At 52.5% G+C, this 20014-nt stretch overlaps 1 protein-coding gene and 1 pseudogene across 1 annotated transcript; one reads left to right on the top strand and one right to left on the bottom strand.

Annotated features, from left to right (window-relative positions):
* Positions 1 to 119, bottom strand: part of LOC126068667 (heat shock protein HSP 90-alpha-like) — an 83344-nt pseudogene extending 83225 nt beyond the window's left edge.
* Positions 38 to 10570, top strand: APLN (apelin). Its single transcript, XM_049872380.1, has 3 exons — positions 38 to 184; positions 6879 to 7050; positions 7763 to 10570. The coding sequence occupies exons 1-2, from the start codon at positions 118 to 120 to the stop codon at positions 7043 to 7045; spliced, it is 234 nt and encodes a 77-aa protein (XP_049728337.1). The 5' UTR covers positions 38 to 117; the 3' UTR covers positions 7046 to 7050; positions 7763 to 10570.
* The last annotated feature ends 9444 nt before the right edge of the window (positions 10571 to 20014 follow it).

Here is a 20014-nt window from a genome sequence, read left to right on the forward strand (position 1 = left end):
GCGGGCAACGCGGCCCGGCGCGCGCTCACCCGGCTGGAGCCGCGAGCTCAGCGCCCAACTGCCCGCCCGCGCCGGCCTCTGCGCCCTGCCCTCTCCGGCCCGGGCCGCCGAGGCAGCATGGACCTGCGGCTGTGGGTGCAGACGCTCCTGTTGCTCTGGCTCGCACTGACCTCGGTGTGTGGAGGTGAGTGCGCGCCCGCGCCCCTCGCGGCCCCACGGCGCTGCGCACCCGCGCCCGCCCCCACCCCGCCTCCGGGCAGCCCGGCGCGAGCCGGCCGCGGCAGCCACGCGCCGCTGACTGACAGGGCGCCTGGGCCAGGCCGGCGCCGCGGGGAACAGCTTCCTCCCGGGCTCGGCTGGCTAAGGGCATCACCTGCCTTGCCGGGCCCCACCTGGCCGCCCGCCCCTCGCAGTCCAGGAACTCCGGGCCGCAGCTTGCGCCCCGCGCCCCTCAGGGATCAGTGGAGGGAAAGAACCGAAGCCGGGTAGGCTGGGCTCACAAGTTGGCGGTTTTCTGGCCCGTGGAGGTCAGGGTCTGCCGACTGGTCCAGGGACGCGGGCCACTCAAGATGCTGTGCCAACATGCAGACGTGACACTTGTTGCATAGGCCGGAGCTGGGCCGGCCAGGCTTCTCCTCCCTTAACCAAGGTCTGGCACAGGAGGCCTTCCCAAAGCTTCCACCGGCCCCAGGGACCAGCTCTTCAATATCCTGGCTCCGGCCTCCCCTTTACCCCGGGCACCGGCATGTTTTCCCTTAGTCCCCCTGTCTTCAGACACCAACCCAGGAAACAGAGTCAGCCTGGGCACCTCCATGCACCTCCTGCACCACGTCTCCCACCTGGCAATACTTGGCTCTGTGTTCCCTTGCAGGCCCCAAGCCTGCTCCCTAGCAGCCCCAGACCGGGTGGCTGGTTCCTCTCTGCGTCAATGTCTCCTGGGCTGCCAGCTCCCACCTCCAGCTGCCACAGTCCTGTGATCTGGCTGTCACTGCTGCTTGCTTGCCTGGCACCACAGAAGGGGAATCCAAGCTGAGGTGGGCTGGTGCTAGGTGCCAGTGCTGGAGTCACAGGGAGGTGGGAGCAGAGGGAAGAAGAGGGCAGGGCAGCAGTTTTCCTAGAGGAAGGGTGCAGGGCCCTGCTGAGTTCCAAACCCTCTAGAATAGGAGAATGGCCTGGCTTGGCCTCCTTCTCTTTGTAGTCAGCGGCCTTTCTTTGCTCTTGCCTTTTGGCACTGCCCTGGCAGTGGGAGCACTGTGACTTCTCTCAAAGGTGCATTGCTTGAGGCTGGCACCCTTTTGTCTTGGGTAACTGTCCAGTGGCCTTCCTCTTCAAGACCTAAGCACTGGGTCAGTCACCTTGGTAAGGAGGGAGCAGATTTTTCCTCAGAAACTCCTGTCAGGCAGGTCAGCCACCTCCTTGGTGAGAAGGGGGCAGACTTTTCCTCAGAAACTCCTGTCAAGCAGGCACTGGTGGGAAAAAACCAAAAGCTGTGAAGGAAGGACACGACACGAGCCTGCCCTCCAGGAGCCTACCGCCCAGTGTAGTTGGCAAGACAAGACACCCACGTGATACCACTAGCAGAGTCCAAGGTGGTGCCTTCTGGGAAGAAAGAGTGGGTGCAGAGAGGGCACCCCAGAAGAAGCTGGGGCATCTCCATCTGCACACTTGATGCTCTCACCAGAGGCTACAAGAGAGACCCTTAGCCAACAGACCACCACCTGAACCCTGTCAGGGTCCAACCATTGAGGCAATACTGGGAACGGGGAGAATATATTTCAAGGGGAGGGAAATTGGCCCGGCTGCCTGAGCCCTGTGTATGTCTGTCCCCAACCCCACCACTTCTTGTTGTAATTCCCCGTTACTCATTTCGTCACCTGTCTTTACACCTTGATTTGTGTAAATTCATTGCCTACATATTTTGCTTAAGTTTAGCACTGGAAATTTCCAAGGTTCCCACTGCCTTCTCTACCTCACCACTCCTGGAGTGGGGGACAGGCACCTCCCTGGTAAGTGGCCCCCAACCAAGGGTGCAGGTACACATGACCTGCTTTTCCTGCCTCCTGTCCTAGGTTAGAGCCAGGGATCCCAGAAACACTTTGTCCTTGACCCAGCCTGGCATGCTGTCCCCAGAAGAGTTCCAGGCCTGAATACCATGCTTCCTCCACTCCACACTCTGTCCTGACTTGGAATGCCCCTCCAACACTCTTCCACTGCCTCCTGACCTGAGATACACTTTGCTTTTCTGAGTCTGAGAGCTGCTGGGCCGGGGCCAAGTGTCCCTTTGTCTTTGAGCACCTTCCTCCCCTCGCCTCCTCCTCCCCTTCCCCAGCCCCAGCTTGAAGCCTGCAGTCACCTTGGTAGTGAGAGGACAGCTTACTGTACCCCCCCTCCCGCTCAGGGAGGGGGCATCTCCACTCATATCCCCAACTGCTAAGTACCCATGTAACCTGAGCCTGGCCTCTCACCAGCAAAGGACTCCACAGGCAAGTGGAGTGGAGAGGCTGCCAGAGCGATGCATCTGAGGGCAGCAAAGCTGGCGCGGGAGGATAGTTCAGGGCACCAGGCTGGAGGGCGAGGCGCACAAAGGGAGGGCACTGCATCCCAGAGACACACACAGTGCCACAGAGCAGTGGAGGGGCCCAGCCTGCATGGTCCCCACCAGAGCACACGTGGGGGCTTTTAAAGCCATCACAAGGCAAGCCAGACAGGGAAAGGAAAAACAGGTGCCTCGTTCCTGGTGAGGAAGATGGGTTCCTGAAAAGGTGCACGTAGCTCTTTGTGCGCTGGCCAGTTTGGAGTTCAAGTTTCGGGAAAATCATCCTAGTGCAGTGAAGTGTATCCCAGGTCAGGAGGCAGTGGAGGAGTGTTTCAAGTCAGGACAGAGGGTGGAGTGGAGGAAGCATCAGTGATGGTTCATCAAAGAGCAAGGAAGGGCTCAAGTCCCTCCAGGGTTGCAGTTCATTGGGAATTGCCCCAGCCTCCCTTTAAGTTAACAAATGTCTGTTGCCTTTAAATCTATTCCGACTTATAAGCTGGAAGAAAATATTGAAGTGGGCTGGGGATGGTGCCATTTCTAAAGGGGAATTCTTTTGTACAGCCAGGATCAACAGCCTCTAATTTGTCTGTTTGGACAGGAGAAAGCCAGGGTTTCAGGTGTCAGCTTATCTTCAGGTGAGCCAGACTCAGAACCAAAGGTAGCGAACAGATGGGTGGCGGAATCAGGGTGCTGGGGGTGCCTGCAGACTTCTGAACACGAGGAGGATGGTGAGGCCCCACCCATTGAGACAAAAGATGCCAGGGCCTTCAAAAGATTGGAGGAGCCAGTACAAATGATATTAGTACCAATCCGTCCTTGCCACAGGGCCTGAAACAGCATTTTTCCTCAACTGGGCCCAAGCCCATGCTCAGTGGCCCTTGCAAGAAGCCACAGTCCCACTGGCCTCCAACAGCAGTGTGGCCCCCTGAAAGTTCAGCCCCCAAAGTGCTGCGAGGGTGGGTAGCTAGGAGGGAACCAGGCCAGCCAGGGACCCCCAAAGGTTCAAGAAGTTGGGGAAGCAGGGCTTGAGGCTAGAAGAAGACAGGCCTAAGGGAGACAAATCACAGGTCCCTCTTGGGTGCTGAGCATATGGAGATGACACCCCCCCATGCCCCCTGTACCCATGGCGTCATAGCCGGTGCTATTGCCACACCCCCAGTAGTCGAGGGTGTGGAAGGGAGAACCAAGGCTTCTCTTACATTTTCAAGGCCTCTGTGGCCCTTCTGGAAACCCTGGTGGCATAGTGGTTAAGTGCTGTGGCTGCTAACCAAAAGGTCAGCAGTTCGAATCCACCAGGTGCTCCTTGGAAACTCTATGGGGCAGTTCTACTCTGTCTCATAGGGTTGCTATGAGTTGGAATTGACTCGATGGCAATGGGTTTGGTTTTTGGTTATGGTCCTTCTTGGTTGCGCAGTGGTTAAAAGCTTGGCTGCTAACCAAAAGGTCAGCAGTTTGAATCTACCAGACACTCCTCGGAAACCTGTGGGGCAGTTCTGCCCTGTCCTATAGGGCCACTATGAGTCGGAATCCACTCGACGGCAATGGGTTTGGAGGGTCCTTCCAAGGAACCCTGGTGATACAATGGTTAGGCGCATGGCTGCTAACTGTAAAGGTTGGCAGTTCAAAGCCATCCAGCGGCTCCATGAGAGAAGGACCTGGTGATCTGCTCCCTTAAAGGTTACAGCCTAGAAAACCCTATGGGGCAGTTCTACTCTGTCACATGGGGTCACCATGAGTTGGAATTGACTCAACGGCACCCAACAATAAGGGTCCTTCCGCTAAGCCTGGCCACACCCTCAGCACAGTCCTTACCACCCTGCATATTTCTCTGATACTGACTCCTCATCAGCCTCATTCCAGTCTACCCTCAGTAGATGGTACAGGCCTTCAGGGGGCCCTAAAACACAGGCCAGAAGCAGAAGCAGCTGGAGTGGGGGCTTAGTGAAGGCCTCGCCCCAGCCCCAGCCTCTTCTCAGAAGGCACAGAGAATAGTTCTATGACAGTCAGACAGAGCACCCCCTTGTCTCTGTCCATCACGACGGCTCTGAAGTGCTGATGTAATTTTTTGTTTGTTTTCCCTTGGATGATGTGTTTAGGGGAGGAGTTGACACATTAACTGACACTGGCCATAGCACAGAAATGTAGTGAGTGAACCAAATGACTTCAGTAAACTGATGGTTTTCCTGGGAAGAGAGAGAGGTGGGAAACGTCGTGTGCCTGGGTCAGCCTGGGTGGAGGGTTAGAGATGAGTGTGTGGGGTGGGTGTGTGTGTCGGGGTGTGAGCGGGGAGAAGGTCAGGCCCTGGGAGCCTGGGCGAAGAGGGCCCTAAGGACAGACCTCGCCTACTTTTGGCCCAAGAAAAGAGTAAACGCCTGGAAATTGTGTGCAAATGGAGGAGGAATCACAAGTGCCAAGGAGCCAAGGAAGGAACCAGAGCATTGCGGGGGTGGGGGGGAGCGGTTGGAGGAGGCAGGGTAGGAGGGTAAGGAGGAGCCCTCAGGGGTATAATGGGGAGCTAGCCGCCATTGGGAGGTGGTATGGAAACTATGACCTAAGGGTAGGAATTCCTGGACGAATGGAAATGGGACTTGAGGGACATGGATATAGCTGAGGGAAATCTGATGGTGGGGGTGAGGGGGAGGACGCTGGGAGTCATTATCACTAGCCTCAGAAGCGCTATTCCTGCAGGCCAGCCTTGGACTGGCCATTGCTCAAGCACCCTGCCAGTCCGCCTCTGCCTCAGCCCATTGACCCACTCTGCCTGCCTCCTGTGGCCAGAGTTTGTCCCCAGAGTGCCAGCTGGATAGTGGGCTTCATGAGAGCAGGCCTGGGTGCCATCTCTCTTGATGCACCCAAGAACACCCAGCATCACTTGGATTCCACTGCCAGGGCTCAGTCTGGCATCAGGAAGCTTATATTCTCAGCCACATGTGGACAGATGGAGAGAGGCACCCCAGAGAGCAGAATAGAAGCCAGCTGGGATTGGAATGGCAGGAATGGACATCAGACCCAGGTTGGGGGGGTGTGGTCTGGGAGTGAAAGGAAGCAGGGCATTGAGTGAGGAAGTGCCAGCTGCATCAGCCCACCCCCTCCTGATGCGCAGACATGCTGCTCGAGGTGCCCATTCACTCATCCACCCATCCATCCATTCAATATTTATTGACTTCTGGATGATGTAGGCAGTTTGCGCCTGATTGCTAACCTAAAGGTTGGTGGTTCTAAACCCACTCGATGGCACCCTACAATTTCTTCTTTTCAGCCTGATGATCTCCTTCTATAAAGATTACAGCCAAGAAAACCCTATGGGACACAATTCCACTCTGTAACACATGGGGTTGCCATGAGTCGGAATCAACTGAATGGCAACAGGTTGGTAAATCTGGTCCTGGGGGAGCAGAGCCTGGCATGAGGCCGGCGGAGTCCGAAACCGCCCCCCAAGTTGCCGGCTAGGTGGTACTCTTGCAGGGGCAGGAGTCGGGGAGCCCTGCAGAAGCCTAAGCGTTGATGAGATGCCCTGGGTGAGGTGTGAGATTGCAAGGTCTCAAAAGTGCATCACCCCACATACTGAAGAATGTAGGAATGCAATAGCATGATGTTGGGGGTGTGCTTTAAAATACCTCCGCTAAGAAAAGAACTAGAGGTACCAAAGGCATGTGGGACAAGACCTGGATAACTGTTGCCTCAGGGTGATGGGTATGTGAGGGGATGTTCACTGTAATGTATGTTTGTAATGTTTTAAGCATATTCATGGCAGGGTGCAGTGTGCGTTATTGCATCTTGTGCCGCAGGCAAGTCCAGGCAGAGTGTCCCAAACTGCATCCCCAGTGATGTTCCAAAGAAATATCATGTTTGTACTGTTGTTGTTATTGACCGCAACTGTCAAAAAGACATAAAATCAGTTACGTCAATTGTAAGATGTGAGTAGTGGGCTTCGTTTGCCCCAGGCCAGTGTAAAAAATGGCAACTTTTTCATCAAGATAGAAAATGCAGAGAAAAACTATGAGCAGCACTACCTCCTGGAGAGGTCACCCTCTATTATGGGCTTGTGATCTGTGGCCCTTCTGCCCATTTTAACACCCCTCCTCACTAATGGAGTCCCTCGGTGGTAAAAGCGCTTAATGCACTTGGCTGCTAACCAGAAGGTTGGAGGTTTGAGTTCACCCAGAGGCACCTCGGAAGAAAGGCCTGGCGATCTACTTTCAAGGTCACAACTTTGAAAACCCTATGGAACAGTTCTGCTCTGTAACACATGGGGTCACCTTGAGTCTGAATTGACTTAACTTGACAGCAACTGGTTTGATTTTTTTTCTTCCCTCCCTCGCTAACACTCTTCTTCCTGCAGGGCCCCTGATGCAGCCTTCTGAAAGGAAGGGGCTGGAGGAAGGCAATGTCCACCACCTGGTGCAGCCCAGAGGGGTGAGGAACGGACCAGGGCCCTGGCAGGGAGGTCGGAGGAAGTTCCGTCGCCAGCGGCCACGCCTCTCCCATAAGGGCCCGATGCCTTTCTGAAGCAGGTACTTGAGCTTCTGGTCGGTGGGCAGGGCTGAAAGGGAGGGGAGGGGTGCAGACTAGATGCTGGGTGATCCTGCCTCTTGTCACTGGGTGGACACATCCACCACGCAGTCCGAGCACCACACACAGCACAGAGACTTAGAGCCAGCAGGGACCCCATAGAATACCTGCCTACCCCTTCGTTTTCCAGAGGAGATGGAAGCCCAGAGGGGGCTTGTCACCTGGGGCTGGTCTCCTCACTCCTCAAGAGTCAGGTGCTGGCTCCCCTGTACCCTGCTGCCTGGGGTTGGGCAGGCTGGCCCAGTTGGAGAGTTCTAGAAGTCCCGGGAGGAGCCCCCCCGGGATATGCCTACAGGGGCCGTCAGTGTAGATCCTCCTAAGAGAGGGAAAGGGAGGTAGAGAGCCTTGGGGGGCATCAGACAGAGAAAAGGAAGAGAGTTGTGGTTGTGGGTGGTGCCCCAGCACTGTGGCAAGTAGAGAAAAATCAAAGATGGCAACAGAAAGGGCAGGGCCCAAGCCCACCCCTGAGACCTGGCCTACTTTCTCTCCCACTGCAGCTAGGATAGGGTAGCGTCAACCCAGGGGCCTTGGGCTTCCAGTTCAGAGTGGGGGTGAGGGGAAAAGAAGGCTGTCACTTTCTCCTTCCCAGTGGTTCCATTGGCCTGGGACGTGTCAGTGACTTCTCTCTCTCTCTCATCATTTTTGTCTCTTCAGGACCGAAGGGGCCCCAAGTGCCTGTCTCCTGTACTTCTCTCGGCTCCCCAGATTGGTCTGCTTCTCCGGAGCCTGCACAGCCATTCATTCTCGCCTTGCACCTGTTCTAGCTGTGGATGGTCCGGGCTCTTCTTACGCACCAGCTTCTCAACGGCGTGGCCCTACACCTAGTTCACTGGTTCCCTGTCTCTCTCATGGATCCATGCAGCCCATCTTCATGGCCCCTTCCCAGACTGTCTTTGGAAACCTAGCACTGGAAGGCCTTCCTCTCTACCCTTCTTCTCCCAGGCCTTCCCCACGCTCTGGTCCCTCCCTCTTCCATCTAGCTGGCCCAATCCGTCACCTGGCCTTCCTTCCTCATGTATACCTTGGTGTCTGGGTGGCCAAAACTCTATTGCTGTCAAGTCGATTCTGACTCATAGCGATCCTATAGGACAGAATAGAACGGTCACATAGGGTTTCCAAGGCTGTAAATCTTTACGGAAGCAGACTGCCACACCTTTCTCCCACGGGGTGGCTGGTGGGTTTGAACCACTGACCATTCGGTTAGCAGCCGAGTGTTTAACCACTGTACCACCAGGGCTCCTTGGGTGCTGGGTGGACACCTCCCTTTTTCAGTGAGCTCCAGCACATCTCATGCCTTCTTATCACTTGGACCTGTCAGCCCAGCCTCCAGGAGAGAAACACAGAATGAGCAATGAGAGACTCTAGTTAGGGGGAGCTGGAGGCCAGACAGGGTGCACTGGGGGACACTGGAATGTGGGTACTGGAGCTCTGGTGAAGGGGAGTGAAGCATGGGAGAAGAGGAAGAATAGCTGGGGTGGCCTCTTCCTCATCCCCGTGTTTGGCCTGGCTAAGGAAGGCTAGGGGCAGGGCCCATGAAGTACTTTGTCACTTCTCTCCCTTTTCTGTGTCCCCTTAACCTTTCCTTCTCCCTAGCCCCTCCTCCCCCAGCTAGTCCCAGCTCCAGCCCAGGAAAGGGGATTCTGGGCCTGAGATGGCACTGTACCCTCCCAGGAGCAAAAGCCAAGCAGGAGGATTGTTTTTGTCAAGAATCACAGACTATCATAGCCAAAAGGAACCTTGGATATCACTATGCGCCATCCTCTTCCGCAGACTCCTGCAAAACCAGAGACCTGGGAAGGCTAGTGACCTGCTCAGGGTCACTGTGGAGCCAGAATGAAGACCCAGATCTCCCAACTCCCACTTCATGATGTCCTCTTCCCTCTTTCTGATGTCTTTTCCAAAAAAAAAAAAAAAATTAAGTGCCTTTTCCCAGGGTTGTGCCAGGGGTGGCTGGGGAGGGAGAGGCAGGCTGGCTATGAACTGCCCCATGGTGGGGACGGAGCTGCTCCCCTTCTCCAGTCCCCCAACCTGGATTGCAAAGTTCTAGAAGTGGTCAACTGCCCCCTGCAGCACCCCCAGGCCCCAGATAGTTTAACAGAGGCAGAACAGGCCCCGAGACTACCATTCAGACCCCTTAACTGGTTTTGAGGAGCCAGGAGGTGGCCTGAAATAGTTTGACTCAATAGCTTTCCCTTCCCTGGCACCATCACCCCGGCCCCTGGAGCTTGGTGTTGACTGGACCTTCCTTCCCAGTGTCCTTACTTTGGTGGAGGGAGGTAGAAAAGAAAGAAGGAAGGAAAGGTGGGAGGAAGTGCAACTGGGATAGCATCCCCCCAGGAGGTCCCATCTTCAATGGGGAGCCTTTCCTGAGGGTGGCCTCTCTCTTCTTATGTATGGGCAGGCTACCTTCTCAGAGGCCTCCCAGGAGGGAGAAGAGGGGACACAAGAGCCTGATGCCCACTTATGTATGTGTGGGGGCAGGGGGACTCAGGGTCCCCCAAGTCCACAATTACCCCCAATGTTTGTCTCTCCTCCTCCCCCACGAGTCCCTTATCTCTGCTGCTGCTGACGCTACTACTGCTGCTGCTGCTGCCGCCACCGCTTCAAAGCCCACCCTGAGGAGCTGGGCTGGGCACCAGCCTCCCCCACACCCCTCAGGCTTGGCGTGGGGGCCAGCCAGTGTCCAGAAAGCCTCTTCTGCCACTGATGGCCCCTCCAGGGACTGGACCTTCTTCACCTGCCTCCCTCCCACACGTGCCTTATCAGCCTGCTGTGACCTGTAGCCAAGCCAGCCCCATGGGGAAGGGGAGAAGAGGAGAACGGCTGAGGAAGTTGGGAGATCTGGGGCAGAGGAGGATCATGGGGGGCCAGGAGGGCTATCTTATTTAAAGTGGTTGTGTATGATTCTTATACTAATTTATACAAAGATATTAAGGCCCTTTCATTAAGAAATTGTGCCCTTCCAATAATTGTGTTGACAGTGTCTGTAAAGATTGTTCTGTGTAAATATGTCTTTATAATAAAGAGTTCAAAGCTGACAAGTAGCCCTTCCTTTTGGAGGTCATGTTCAGGAGGGGCGTTCCTCTCCCCTGAGGTCTGTAGTTGTCACCAAGCCCACGTATTGCATGTGTGGGGAGGTCAGTGCCTGCATCCCGAATCAGTTCTAGGTCAACTGGCCTCGCACCAGTTTGTCGCCAATGCAAGAATGGATTCCTCCTGCCTGATGCCCAGTGGAGATACAATTCAGGCCAGTTTTGAGTGTTTTGGCATCTGTTTGGGTGTCATTTAAAGGGTTCTTAAGCCATTTCAGAGCATTCCAATTAGATGTGGGATTTCTACTCAACACTGTTTTGTATCCTTGGTGGGTGTTGTCTTCTATGTTATCTACCTTTGAACACTTCCGGGACTTTTTAGCCAGTTTGCCTTTCTTGAAAAAGGTTATGTTTCCAGCAATAAATACCTTTGGTAATGCCTTTGTATGTATCATTTTATGTTTCACAAAGTCAAGTTGTTTGATGAATGAGGTAGCCTGAAAAATAAAATGCGAGAGTTCGATGCTGTTCGGCCCCATCTGTCTCCCTTCTTCATGCCTGTTGTCAAAATGCCAATATCTTGCAGAACAGAAAGGAACATTGGGTACGTGCTAATTTGGTTAATAAGCCCATTAGGTGCACACAGGCATGGACAACGCGGACCAAAACCCCCCGAGAAGGAGAAAACGATCAGAAAGGGTGCATTCGATAAATCTTGTGGGGAATTCTGTAGATTTGACAAGTCGTTAGTGCTAGAAATGTACAACTGTAGAGAAAGGATCTTTGGACCAACTCGCTAAAAAAAAAAATTCATAAAAGTACTCAACAGGAGATAACATAGAAGTCACCCACAAGCGTACAAAACAATTTCATCGTTCACAAAATGCTGCAAATTGTGGCACAGTGATTTCAAACACAACATTATACTGGAAGTGCCTCTTAGGAAAATTGATGCAAAATGTCCTATTGTAAAATCACTACTTTGACTTTTAGGCAACTGGTCATCGGAGGAACCGGTTTTAGGCAAAGAAGTTTCCGGTGGGCTGGCTTTGTGCTGATTGGCCTATTACCTCCTAATCACCCCCCCAAAGTTCTAGTTTCACATGAAATCAAGGACAGAGGGGTGGTGGCAGGGCAGGACAACTTAATATGACCCATAAACGACACATGCACAGCCCTTCAACGGTTTTCAGAGCTCTTTGCAGATATTAACCGATTTTATCATCCTAACCAGTGGGCGACACAGACCATTACCCTGTTTACAAATGAGTAAACTAGCCCAGAGATGTAAAGCAACTTGCCCAGAGTCTCACAGCTAGGAGTGAATCTAGAATCTGGTTTCTAATTCTAGAATACAAACTCTTTCTGTGATACGCTTTCTAGAAGGTCCCCTAACTAGAGAAGAATTAAGTACAAAATACGTTTGGTATTCTCAGTAAGTGCGATAGAAGTTGAGAGTTCAAGGTGGCATAGTGTGTGCCAGTTAAACCAGGGAAAGATTAATGGAGACTGAGAGAGTAAAACTGGCCCTAGAAGGCCCCAATAGCATTTGGTTTAGTTGGCAAAAAGATGGTAGAGACCCTTGCCAGGTGGGGACAGGGAAGTAGGAGCAGCCACCAGCATCCATAGGGCAAATATAGGCAACTGGATGCTAACAGATAGGTGCAGGTCTGACCACCTGGGGGCAGGGGATGAGGGGAAGGAAAGCTTGTGCTTGCCTGTGGCAATAATTAGACATCAAAACCAAAAGGAGTCAGGACAGGTGAGTTGCCACCATTTGGAGATCATCTCGACTTGACCAAACAAGTACGATAGAATCAGAGTTAGTCGTTGTTAGCTGCCTTCGAGTCGGCTCCAACTCATGATGACCCCATGTATAACAGAATGAAATGTTACCTGGTCCCGTGCCATCCTCGGGATCTTTTGTATGCTCAAGTTCATTGTTGTGGTCAGCGTGTATTTTGAGAGCCTTCCAGCCTAGGAGCACTGGGGGTGTACTGGTTAAGAGCTATGGCTGGTAACCAAAAGATCAGCAGTTCAAATCCACCAGCCACTCCTTGGGAACCTTATGGAGCTGTTCTACTCTGTCCTATAGGGTCGTTATGAGTCGGAATTGACTTGACAGCAATGAGTTTGGTTTTTCTGAGTTTTCCAACCTAGGGGGCTCATCTTCCAGCACTACATAGAACAATGTTCTGCTGTGATCCTTCAGGTTTGCACTGGCTAAGTTTTGGAAGAGGATCAGCAGGCCTATATTCCTAGTCTGTCTTGTCCGGAAACTCTGCTGAGACCAATCCACCATGAATGACCCTGCTGATATTTGAAATAAAAGTGCCATAGCTTCCAGCATTACAGCAACACGCAAGTCACCACAGTACAACAAAGTGACAGATGGGGGTGGTGGAGAATCAGAGTAGGGGGTTGTTTTTCAAAAAGCAGAGCTTTAAGAAAAGAAAAAGGAGTTCACTTAGCTATTTCTGGACATTAAGTTCTGGACAGAGAGGTTGAAGGGTGGGGGCAGAGAACTTGAAAAACAACACTGCTTCAAATCCCCCGGAAATTAGGGGCCTCTGAAATGACGGAGATTAGGGAGGCAAACACACTTGGACCACACACAGCTTTTCAGGAACCCAGGTGTGGCGTAAAATGAGCCAGGGGCAGCTTTGAAGCCTACCATTTCTGCCTCTCCTACCAGCCTTGGCTGACTCTGCCCCAGTGGGGCGTGGGCTCCTCTGCTAAAGGCACCATGGGGCTAGGCCCAAGCGGCCATTCTGAGGCATTTATGTAATTCGATTTTTCAGCCCTAAAGGTTATCCAACTGCAATTTCTCAATCCAAGGTCTGTTTCTGACCAGAGTGAGCCTGTGCCAGCTAACTGTCAAAGGAAACACAGAAGGGCTTACTCAGTACCTTCTGGTCCTCGCCCAAGATGGGCTGCTGAGTTAATCAGAATTTCTCTGGAACCCCCAAAATGGAAGGCCTCTCCAGGGCCCCTCAGAAAGGTCAGTTTTCCCTCCCTACTGGCCAATGCTCGGGGAGGGAGCCTGGCAAAGGACTCCCCTCGCTGCTGCCTTGGACTTCAGCCAAAGGCCAGAGAGCTACATCCAGGACATTTCCTAGAATGTCTCAAATCAGGGGTCAGTCAACTTTTCCTGTAAAGGGTCAGATAGTAATTATTTTTGGCTTTATGGGCCCTATGGGCTCTGTCCAATCATTCAAGTCTGCTGTTGTTATGCAAAAGCTATCATAACTCAGCCCATTGCGCTCCAGTTGATCCCGACTCATGCTGTTGTTATGCAAAAGCTATCATAACTCAGCCCATTGCGCTCCAGTTGATCCTGACTCATAGCGACTCTACGAAAGCAGACTGCCACATCTTTCTCCCGAGGAGCAGCTGGTGGGTTCGAACCATTGACCTTTTGGTTAGCAGCTGAGTGCCTAACCACTGCACCACCTGGACTCCTTGAAACAGCCACAGACAATAGGTAAATTAATGGTTGTGGCTATGTGCCAACAAAACTTTATTTATAAAAACAGATGGCAGGCTGGAGTTGGCCGAACCCTGTCTCAGATGAGGCAACGGCAAGCCCTTCGACTCAGCCCTTGAACCCTTACCTGGAGCCCAGGGGAAAGACGTACATTCTGCATCGGGATCTATAATGAAGGGAATTGAATGAACTGTTCAGGAGACTGCCTCTGGACCATGCTCTCAAATTAACCACACTAACAAAGTGCTCTCAGTGGAAGGGGAAGTCTGGAGTCAGATCAGGTTCAAATCCTGACACCACCATTTACTTATCTGTGTGACCTTAAAGCAAGCGTCTTGATCTCAATAAGCCCGAGTTCTCGCACCGGGGAGGATACTGCTGGCCGCTCCACAGCAGGTGGTGAACACTGAATGAGATGATGCAGGTAAAGCATTTGGCACAGTGCCTGACTCATGGTACGCGTTCAGGAAATGGGAGCTAGTACAATCCGCGCTAAGCCTCCCTCTAGCCCTGAGAGTTGGCGGGGGCAGCCATTAGTATCCCCAGTGTACACATGGGAAAACAAGCTCACAGAGGGCAAGTTGCTTGCTCAAATTCACAAAGCGACTAATTAGGGAGCCAAGCCTCAAGACGGGGTCTGACCTCAGCTCTGGCTAGGCTTCAGGCTCCTGCTAGGGGGCCGCTTCCCCACCCTGAGTGTGCTGTGACCATTGGAAATTTCCAGTATCCTAGAAACCCTGGTGGTGTAGTGGTTAAGTGCTACCGCTGCTAACTAAAGGGACAGCAGTTTGAGTCCGCTAGGCAATCCTTGGAAACTCTATGGGGCAATTCTACTCTGTCCTATAGGGTCGCTATGAGTCGGAATCGACTCGATGGCACTGGGTTTTTGGTTTTTTTAGACAACCCGTAAGGCTTCCCCGGGGACACATTAGGCCCTCGGTATTCTCCCTCGCTGCAGTGTTAGCTTGGGCAGCAGCCGAGGAAGCCTCTCCAAAGGTGCTAATCTGAGGACCCTGGGCTAGAATGGTGAAGCCAAGCACCTGCTGCCCTAAGACTGCCTGGCTATCGAGGTTCCTTTCTCTACAAGGGCCAAAAAAAAAAAAAAAACCCATTGCCATGGAGTCAACTCCAACTTACAGCGCCCCCATGTGAGTCAGAGTAGAACTGCACTCCATAGGTTTTTCAATGACTATAATCTTACGGAAGGGTCCTTGGGTGGCTCAAATAGTTAAGTGCTCTAGTACTAGCCTAAAACCAGCCTAAAGGTTGGCGGTTTGAATCCACCCAGAGGTGCCTTGGAAGACAGGCCTAGTGATCTGCTTCCGAAAGGTCATAGACTTGCAAACCCTTTGGAGCTGTTCTCTGCACACATGGGGTCGCCATAAGTCAGAGTCGACTCAACAGCAACTAAGAACAACAACAATCTTATGAAAGCAGATCGCCCAGCCTTTCTTCCTCTGCACTGCTGGGTGGATTCGAACCACTAGCCTTTTGGTTAGTAGCTGAGTGCAAACTGTTTGTGCCACCCAGGGACCTTCCACAAGGGCAGGGACCAGAAACCGGAGTTCCAGTTCTGGCTCAGCCTCTGCTCAGGGCTTGCTGAGCAGCTCGACAAAGCCTCACCTTTGCCCTGTCTGGACCTCAACCTCCTCACCTGCCGGGGGGGGGGGGGCCTTGAGGGAGTGGGTCCGCGTGAAGCACCTGCTTGCAAATGGGGCTTTGTTGGGGTCCCAGCAAACAGTGGGCATGCTTCAGGCTGGCCCTTGGGAGGACTTCAGGGCCTGTCAGGAGGGTCTCTGGGAGAAGAAATGGCACATGGCAGGAAAACGGAAAGGCCCCCACTGCACAAGCTCCCCTTGGCCGTGGGGGCTGCTGGAACCTCCATTTCATATTCCCCCACTGTGCAAACCAAATGCTTCCTGATCTCCCATATCCCGGTGTTGAAGAACTGGCAGGCTGCAACCAAGCCACCCCAGTGGCCTGAAACCAGAGGTTTGAAGCTCTGGGTTCTAAGCCCACCTTGGCCAGTGACTGGCTGTGATCTTTGGCAAGTCAGTTCATCTCTTGGGGTCCCAGTGTTCCCTTATCTGTTTTCCTAGGACAAAATCTCTGCTCTCCCTGCCTCAGATATATAGAATCCTAGGATGCCAGAGCTGGCAGACACCTGGGAGGTCATTCAATCCCCCAAACCGCTTCGTTTTTACAGACGAAGCAAGTGGCACTCAGGGACAGTGACCTGCTTTCAGGGACATTAGAAAAAAATTTGTTGCCAAATTGGCACCTCTGGGTGGATTCGAACACCCAATCTTTCAGTTAGTAGCCAAGCACATAACCATTTATGCCATGCGGGGACTCAGGCTAGGTAATACTGGCAAACGTGTGGAGTGCTTTCCATGTGGCAAGCACGGTCCCAAGCACTTCACTTGTCCTGACTTACTTAATTCCTCCTCACGACCCCATCTTACAGCTAAGGAAACAGAGGCATAAAAAAGTTAAGTCATTAATCTAAGGATCTTCTGTGGCATGTGAAAAAGAAATGAGAGAACAAAGGTGGTATTGCTCTAAAGGAAAGAAAAGGCAGTGTTGAAATGCTAAGCATTCGCTCAAGGGCTGCAGCCACCTCTCAACTGTCGGGAGGGGCCTTCGATCAGTATCCTCAGTCCAGGAGCAGCATAACCGTGTGTGTCTGCGGGCCTGCGGGAGGTCTGCTGGGAAGAGGAAGCCTGCTCTTCCATCTAGGCAGGGATGTCTCTGGCTCCCTCCTCAGCACGCTGGTGACCCTGGCCTAAGTTACGGGGTTTCGTCCCCTGTCTCTGACTCCCAAAGTTTTTCACAGCTAGATTTCCTCTCACCTTCTTCAGGAACTCCCATCTCCTTTGGTATGAGGGATGTGGAAAGACAAGGGAGGAAAACAAAGCAGGGAGGGAAGAGATCACACAGAACTGACAGTGAGAGGGTGGAAGAGAGGTCTCCCGAGGGGTCACCACTTGGCACCTCCCACCTCTGTCACCTCAGAGACCTTAAAAGCTTCCAGGAGCTCCTATCTGATCCAGCTTCTTCCTCACCCACCACCTAGGCTACACAGGGCTACCTCCCAACTCAGCTCCACAGCCCTCTCTACCTCCATCCCCACCCCCAAATTGCCCCTTAAGTTCTAGGTCCCCTGTTGTGCAAGTTTCAAAAGTAGCACCTCCTCCTTTCAACCTGTGCCAAAGCTTTTAGAACCCAAGTATAGGAAAAGTATGCAAACAGTTAACACACTCGCTGCCAGCCAAAACGTTCAGGTTCAAGCCCACCCAGAGGCACCTCAGAAGAAAGGCCTGGTGACCTACATCTGAAAAATCAGCCATGGAAAACCCTGTGGAACCCAGTGGTACTCTGACACACACGGAGTCACCATGAGTTGGAACTGACTCTCTAGCAACTGGTTAACTCAAGAACTGACTCGCAATAATCAAGCCCCTGGACTATCAGCTAAAAAACACCCACTATATGTAAGACCCCACACCAGGGACAGTGGAGGAACGGGGTGGGGGTTTCCCACGCCAGGGACAGTGGAGGAACGGGGTGGGGGTTTCCCACGCCAGGGACAGTGGAGGAACGGGGTGGGGGTTTCCCACGCCAGGGACAGTGGAGGAACGGGGTGGGGGTTGGCGCACAAGGAAGAGGAGACAGCTGCTTGCCTTGCCTCTGGAAGGCTCCAGGGAGAGCGGTGTAGGGGGTGGTGGCTGCACAACCTGATGAAGGTGATCAGTGTCCCTGAATTGTGCATGTAAAAATTGTTCTGTTGTATAGATTTTTACCGCACACACACACACACACAAAATCTACACTCAAAAAAAAAAAAAAGTTTGGGAAATGGAAGCACACTGTGCGAGCATGAAACGGGGAGAAAAATGGCTTCCTCAGAGGGTGGACATGAGGACTGTCGGTTTGTATGTAAAGTATCATTTCTCAACATTCAACGGTGTTTGTTGAGTGCCTCCCATGTCCCTTACGACCTAGTGAGGGAAACAGAGGTTATTCAAAAAGCGCAACTGAATGTCTGACCACGAACTGCGGTGAGGGCTCCGAAGGAAAAGTACAGGCCTCTGCCAAATTTATCACAGAGCACAGGACCTAGTGTGTGGGGTGGGGGGAGGGGGGAGGAGTGTGGTGGGGGAGGGTGGTCAGACAAGACTTCCTTGAGGAGAAGTTTGAGGTGACCTGAGGAAAAGAGAAGTCCTGGCAGAGTGAGCACACAGCTATTGTCCAAGCACTGCAGAGGGAAGGAGCAGATTTATTCTTCAAGCCTTTTCACATAAGAGGAAGCAGGCCCCCAGAGGGACTGTGACTGGCAGAATGAGAGAGTTGATTCAAGTGGTGTGTTCTAACTGATTGCATTCTGGGTTCTAGGCTGGGCAGGACAGGGGCATTTTGAGTAACTAAGACATCCTCTCCTGAAAACTTGTCCAACGCTCTATTGATTTCACCAAGCGAGTCAGGAGGGGCTGAGGCCCCCACCCACAGGAATGGGCAGCGGGGTACATCTGGGCCAGCTCAAAAGTTGCTGCCACATTTTGAAAGCTTCTTAAATGTTACACTTTCCCTGTGCCCCGCCTCCCTTTCTCCTCCAGGCCTCTTGGTCTTTGGGCGAAGTCCAGTGCGGGGTGAGGGGCTGCCCCCTGCTGGCTGATCCTGGGAACTGCAGTGACTTCCTACTCCCTGAGCCTGGCCTAGGCCCAGGCCAGTTGAAGGGAAACTCCCGAAGTGGCCTCATCTTTCCTGTTCTGCAGGCACTGTGAGGAAAAGCAAAGGCTAAGGTGTGTGTGGAAGAGGTGGCGATTTGGAGTTAGTCAAAGCTGATTCTTTTAGAGGGCAGCTCTAAAGTCTCTTCTGCGCCAAAATTCTGAGTCTGTTAATGTTCTGGTGGGTCTGAGTGTATGCCCTATGGCTTGAGATGGTGTGAGGGTGTGAGGTTATGGGCATATGTAGGCTCTGTGTGTGGGTGCACACGTGCGCTTGACTGTTAGCAGAATGGGAAGGTGTGTGTATTTGCTCCCAGATAGGTACTGTATTAACGAGCCTTGGCGACGCAGTGTTTAGCGCTCAGCTGATAACCAAAAGGTCAGTGGTTCAAACCCAGCAGTGGCTCCAAGGGAGAAAGATGTGGCAGTCTGCTTCCATAAAGATTACAGCCTTGGAAACCATATGGGGCAGTTCTACTCTTTCCTATAGGGTTGCTATGAGTTGGAATCAACTTGAGGGCAATGGGTTTGTGGTGCAACGGTTAAGCACTTGGCTGCTAACTGGAAGGTTGGCAGTTTGAACCCACCAGCAGCTGTCTAGCAGAAAAGCCTGGTGATCTGCTCCCATAAAGATTACAACCTAAGAAATCATATGGGGCCGCTATGAGTCAAAATCAACTCAATGGCACCTAACAACAACAACGTGTATTGTATAATAGTCTGTGTGCATGTTATATGTGCTTGTATGTGGTATATGGAGGGGAGCGGGTGGAGAAGAAGTTGCCACTCAAGAGTATCTGGGGTCAAGCCCATCAGCCTGTGGCTGCAAAGGGCATCAGTTGGGTCTCTGGATTCAGGTCAGGCCTTGTTTGTATCCATACAGGCATGTTCTAAAAGGGTGGCTCCAAATGACTGTGTGGAGCTCTGTGGAAGGCTCTTCACGGAAAGCCTGACCCTAGGCTGTCTGGCTTGAGGGCTATACCGAGGAGTAATTCCTTCAGTGAACCCTGTCTTCTGGCCAATCTTCCCCCTAGCAGGTATGCCCCCCTGCTATGTGGGGAATCTCGACAAAAGTAACAAGTAAATCTGATTCTTGCAAATGTGTTCATGGAAGAGGTCTATAGGAGCACACTTTCCACCACCATCAAGGCCCACTTCCAGGGTTCATATTTTCTTCTGTATGTGCTGGTGCAGCTTAGCTGGGTGTTTCCAGTCAGTGAATATTCTGATTGGTTGGTGCCCATGCCATACTAGTTATTGAAGATTTTCAATGTCACCCCTGTGCATTTCTCATACTTCCAGGTAATAGGTATATTTTAACCTGGAGCTTCAGCAGACCATAAGTTAGGATATTACTCATGTTCTCAAGCCTAACAGTAAGTGTTTTTTTAAACGGCCCTTCTTCATCCTATAAGGTTGCTATGAGTCAGAATCAACTCGAAGGCAATGGGTTGAGTTTCTGCATCCCCACTTCCAAAATGGCATGACACCAGCCCACCTCGCTAGTCAGCAAACAAACTCCCTTGGCGAGGCCATCAGGTATCAGTTAAATACTTGCACCAGTACGTTGGGAATAGAAATGTCAGATCAGAGTCTAACGACTCTCTGGAACTTTGCCCAAAAGCCCAGCTTTTTGAGTGAGCTCAGAGGGATGAGAGCT

The sequence above is a fragment of the Elephas maximus genome, chromosome X (assembly GCF_024166365.1).
Source record: "Elephas maximus indicus isolate mEleMax1 chromosome X, mEleMax1 primary haplotype, whole genome shotgun sequence".
In the NCBI taxonomy this organism is placed as follows: Eukaryota; Metazoa; Chordata; class Mammalia; order Proboscidea; family Elephantidae; genus Elephas; species Elephas maximus.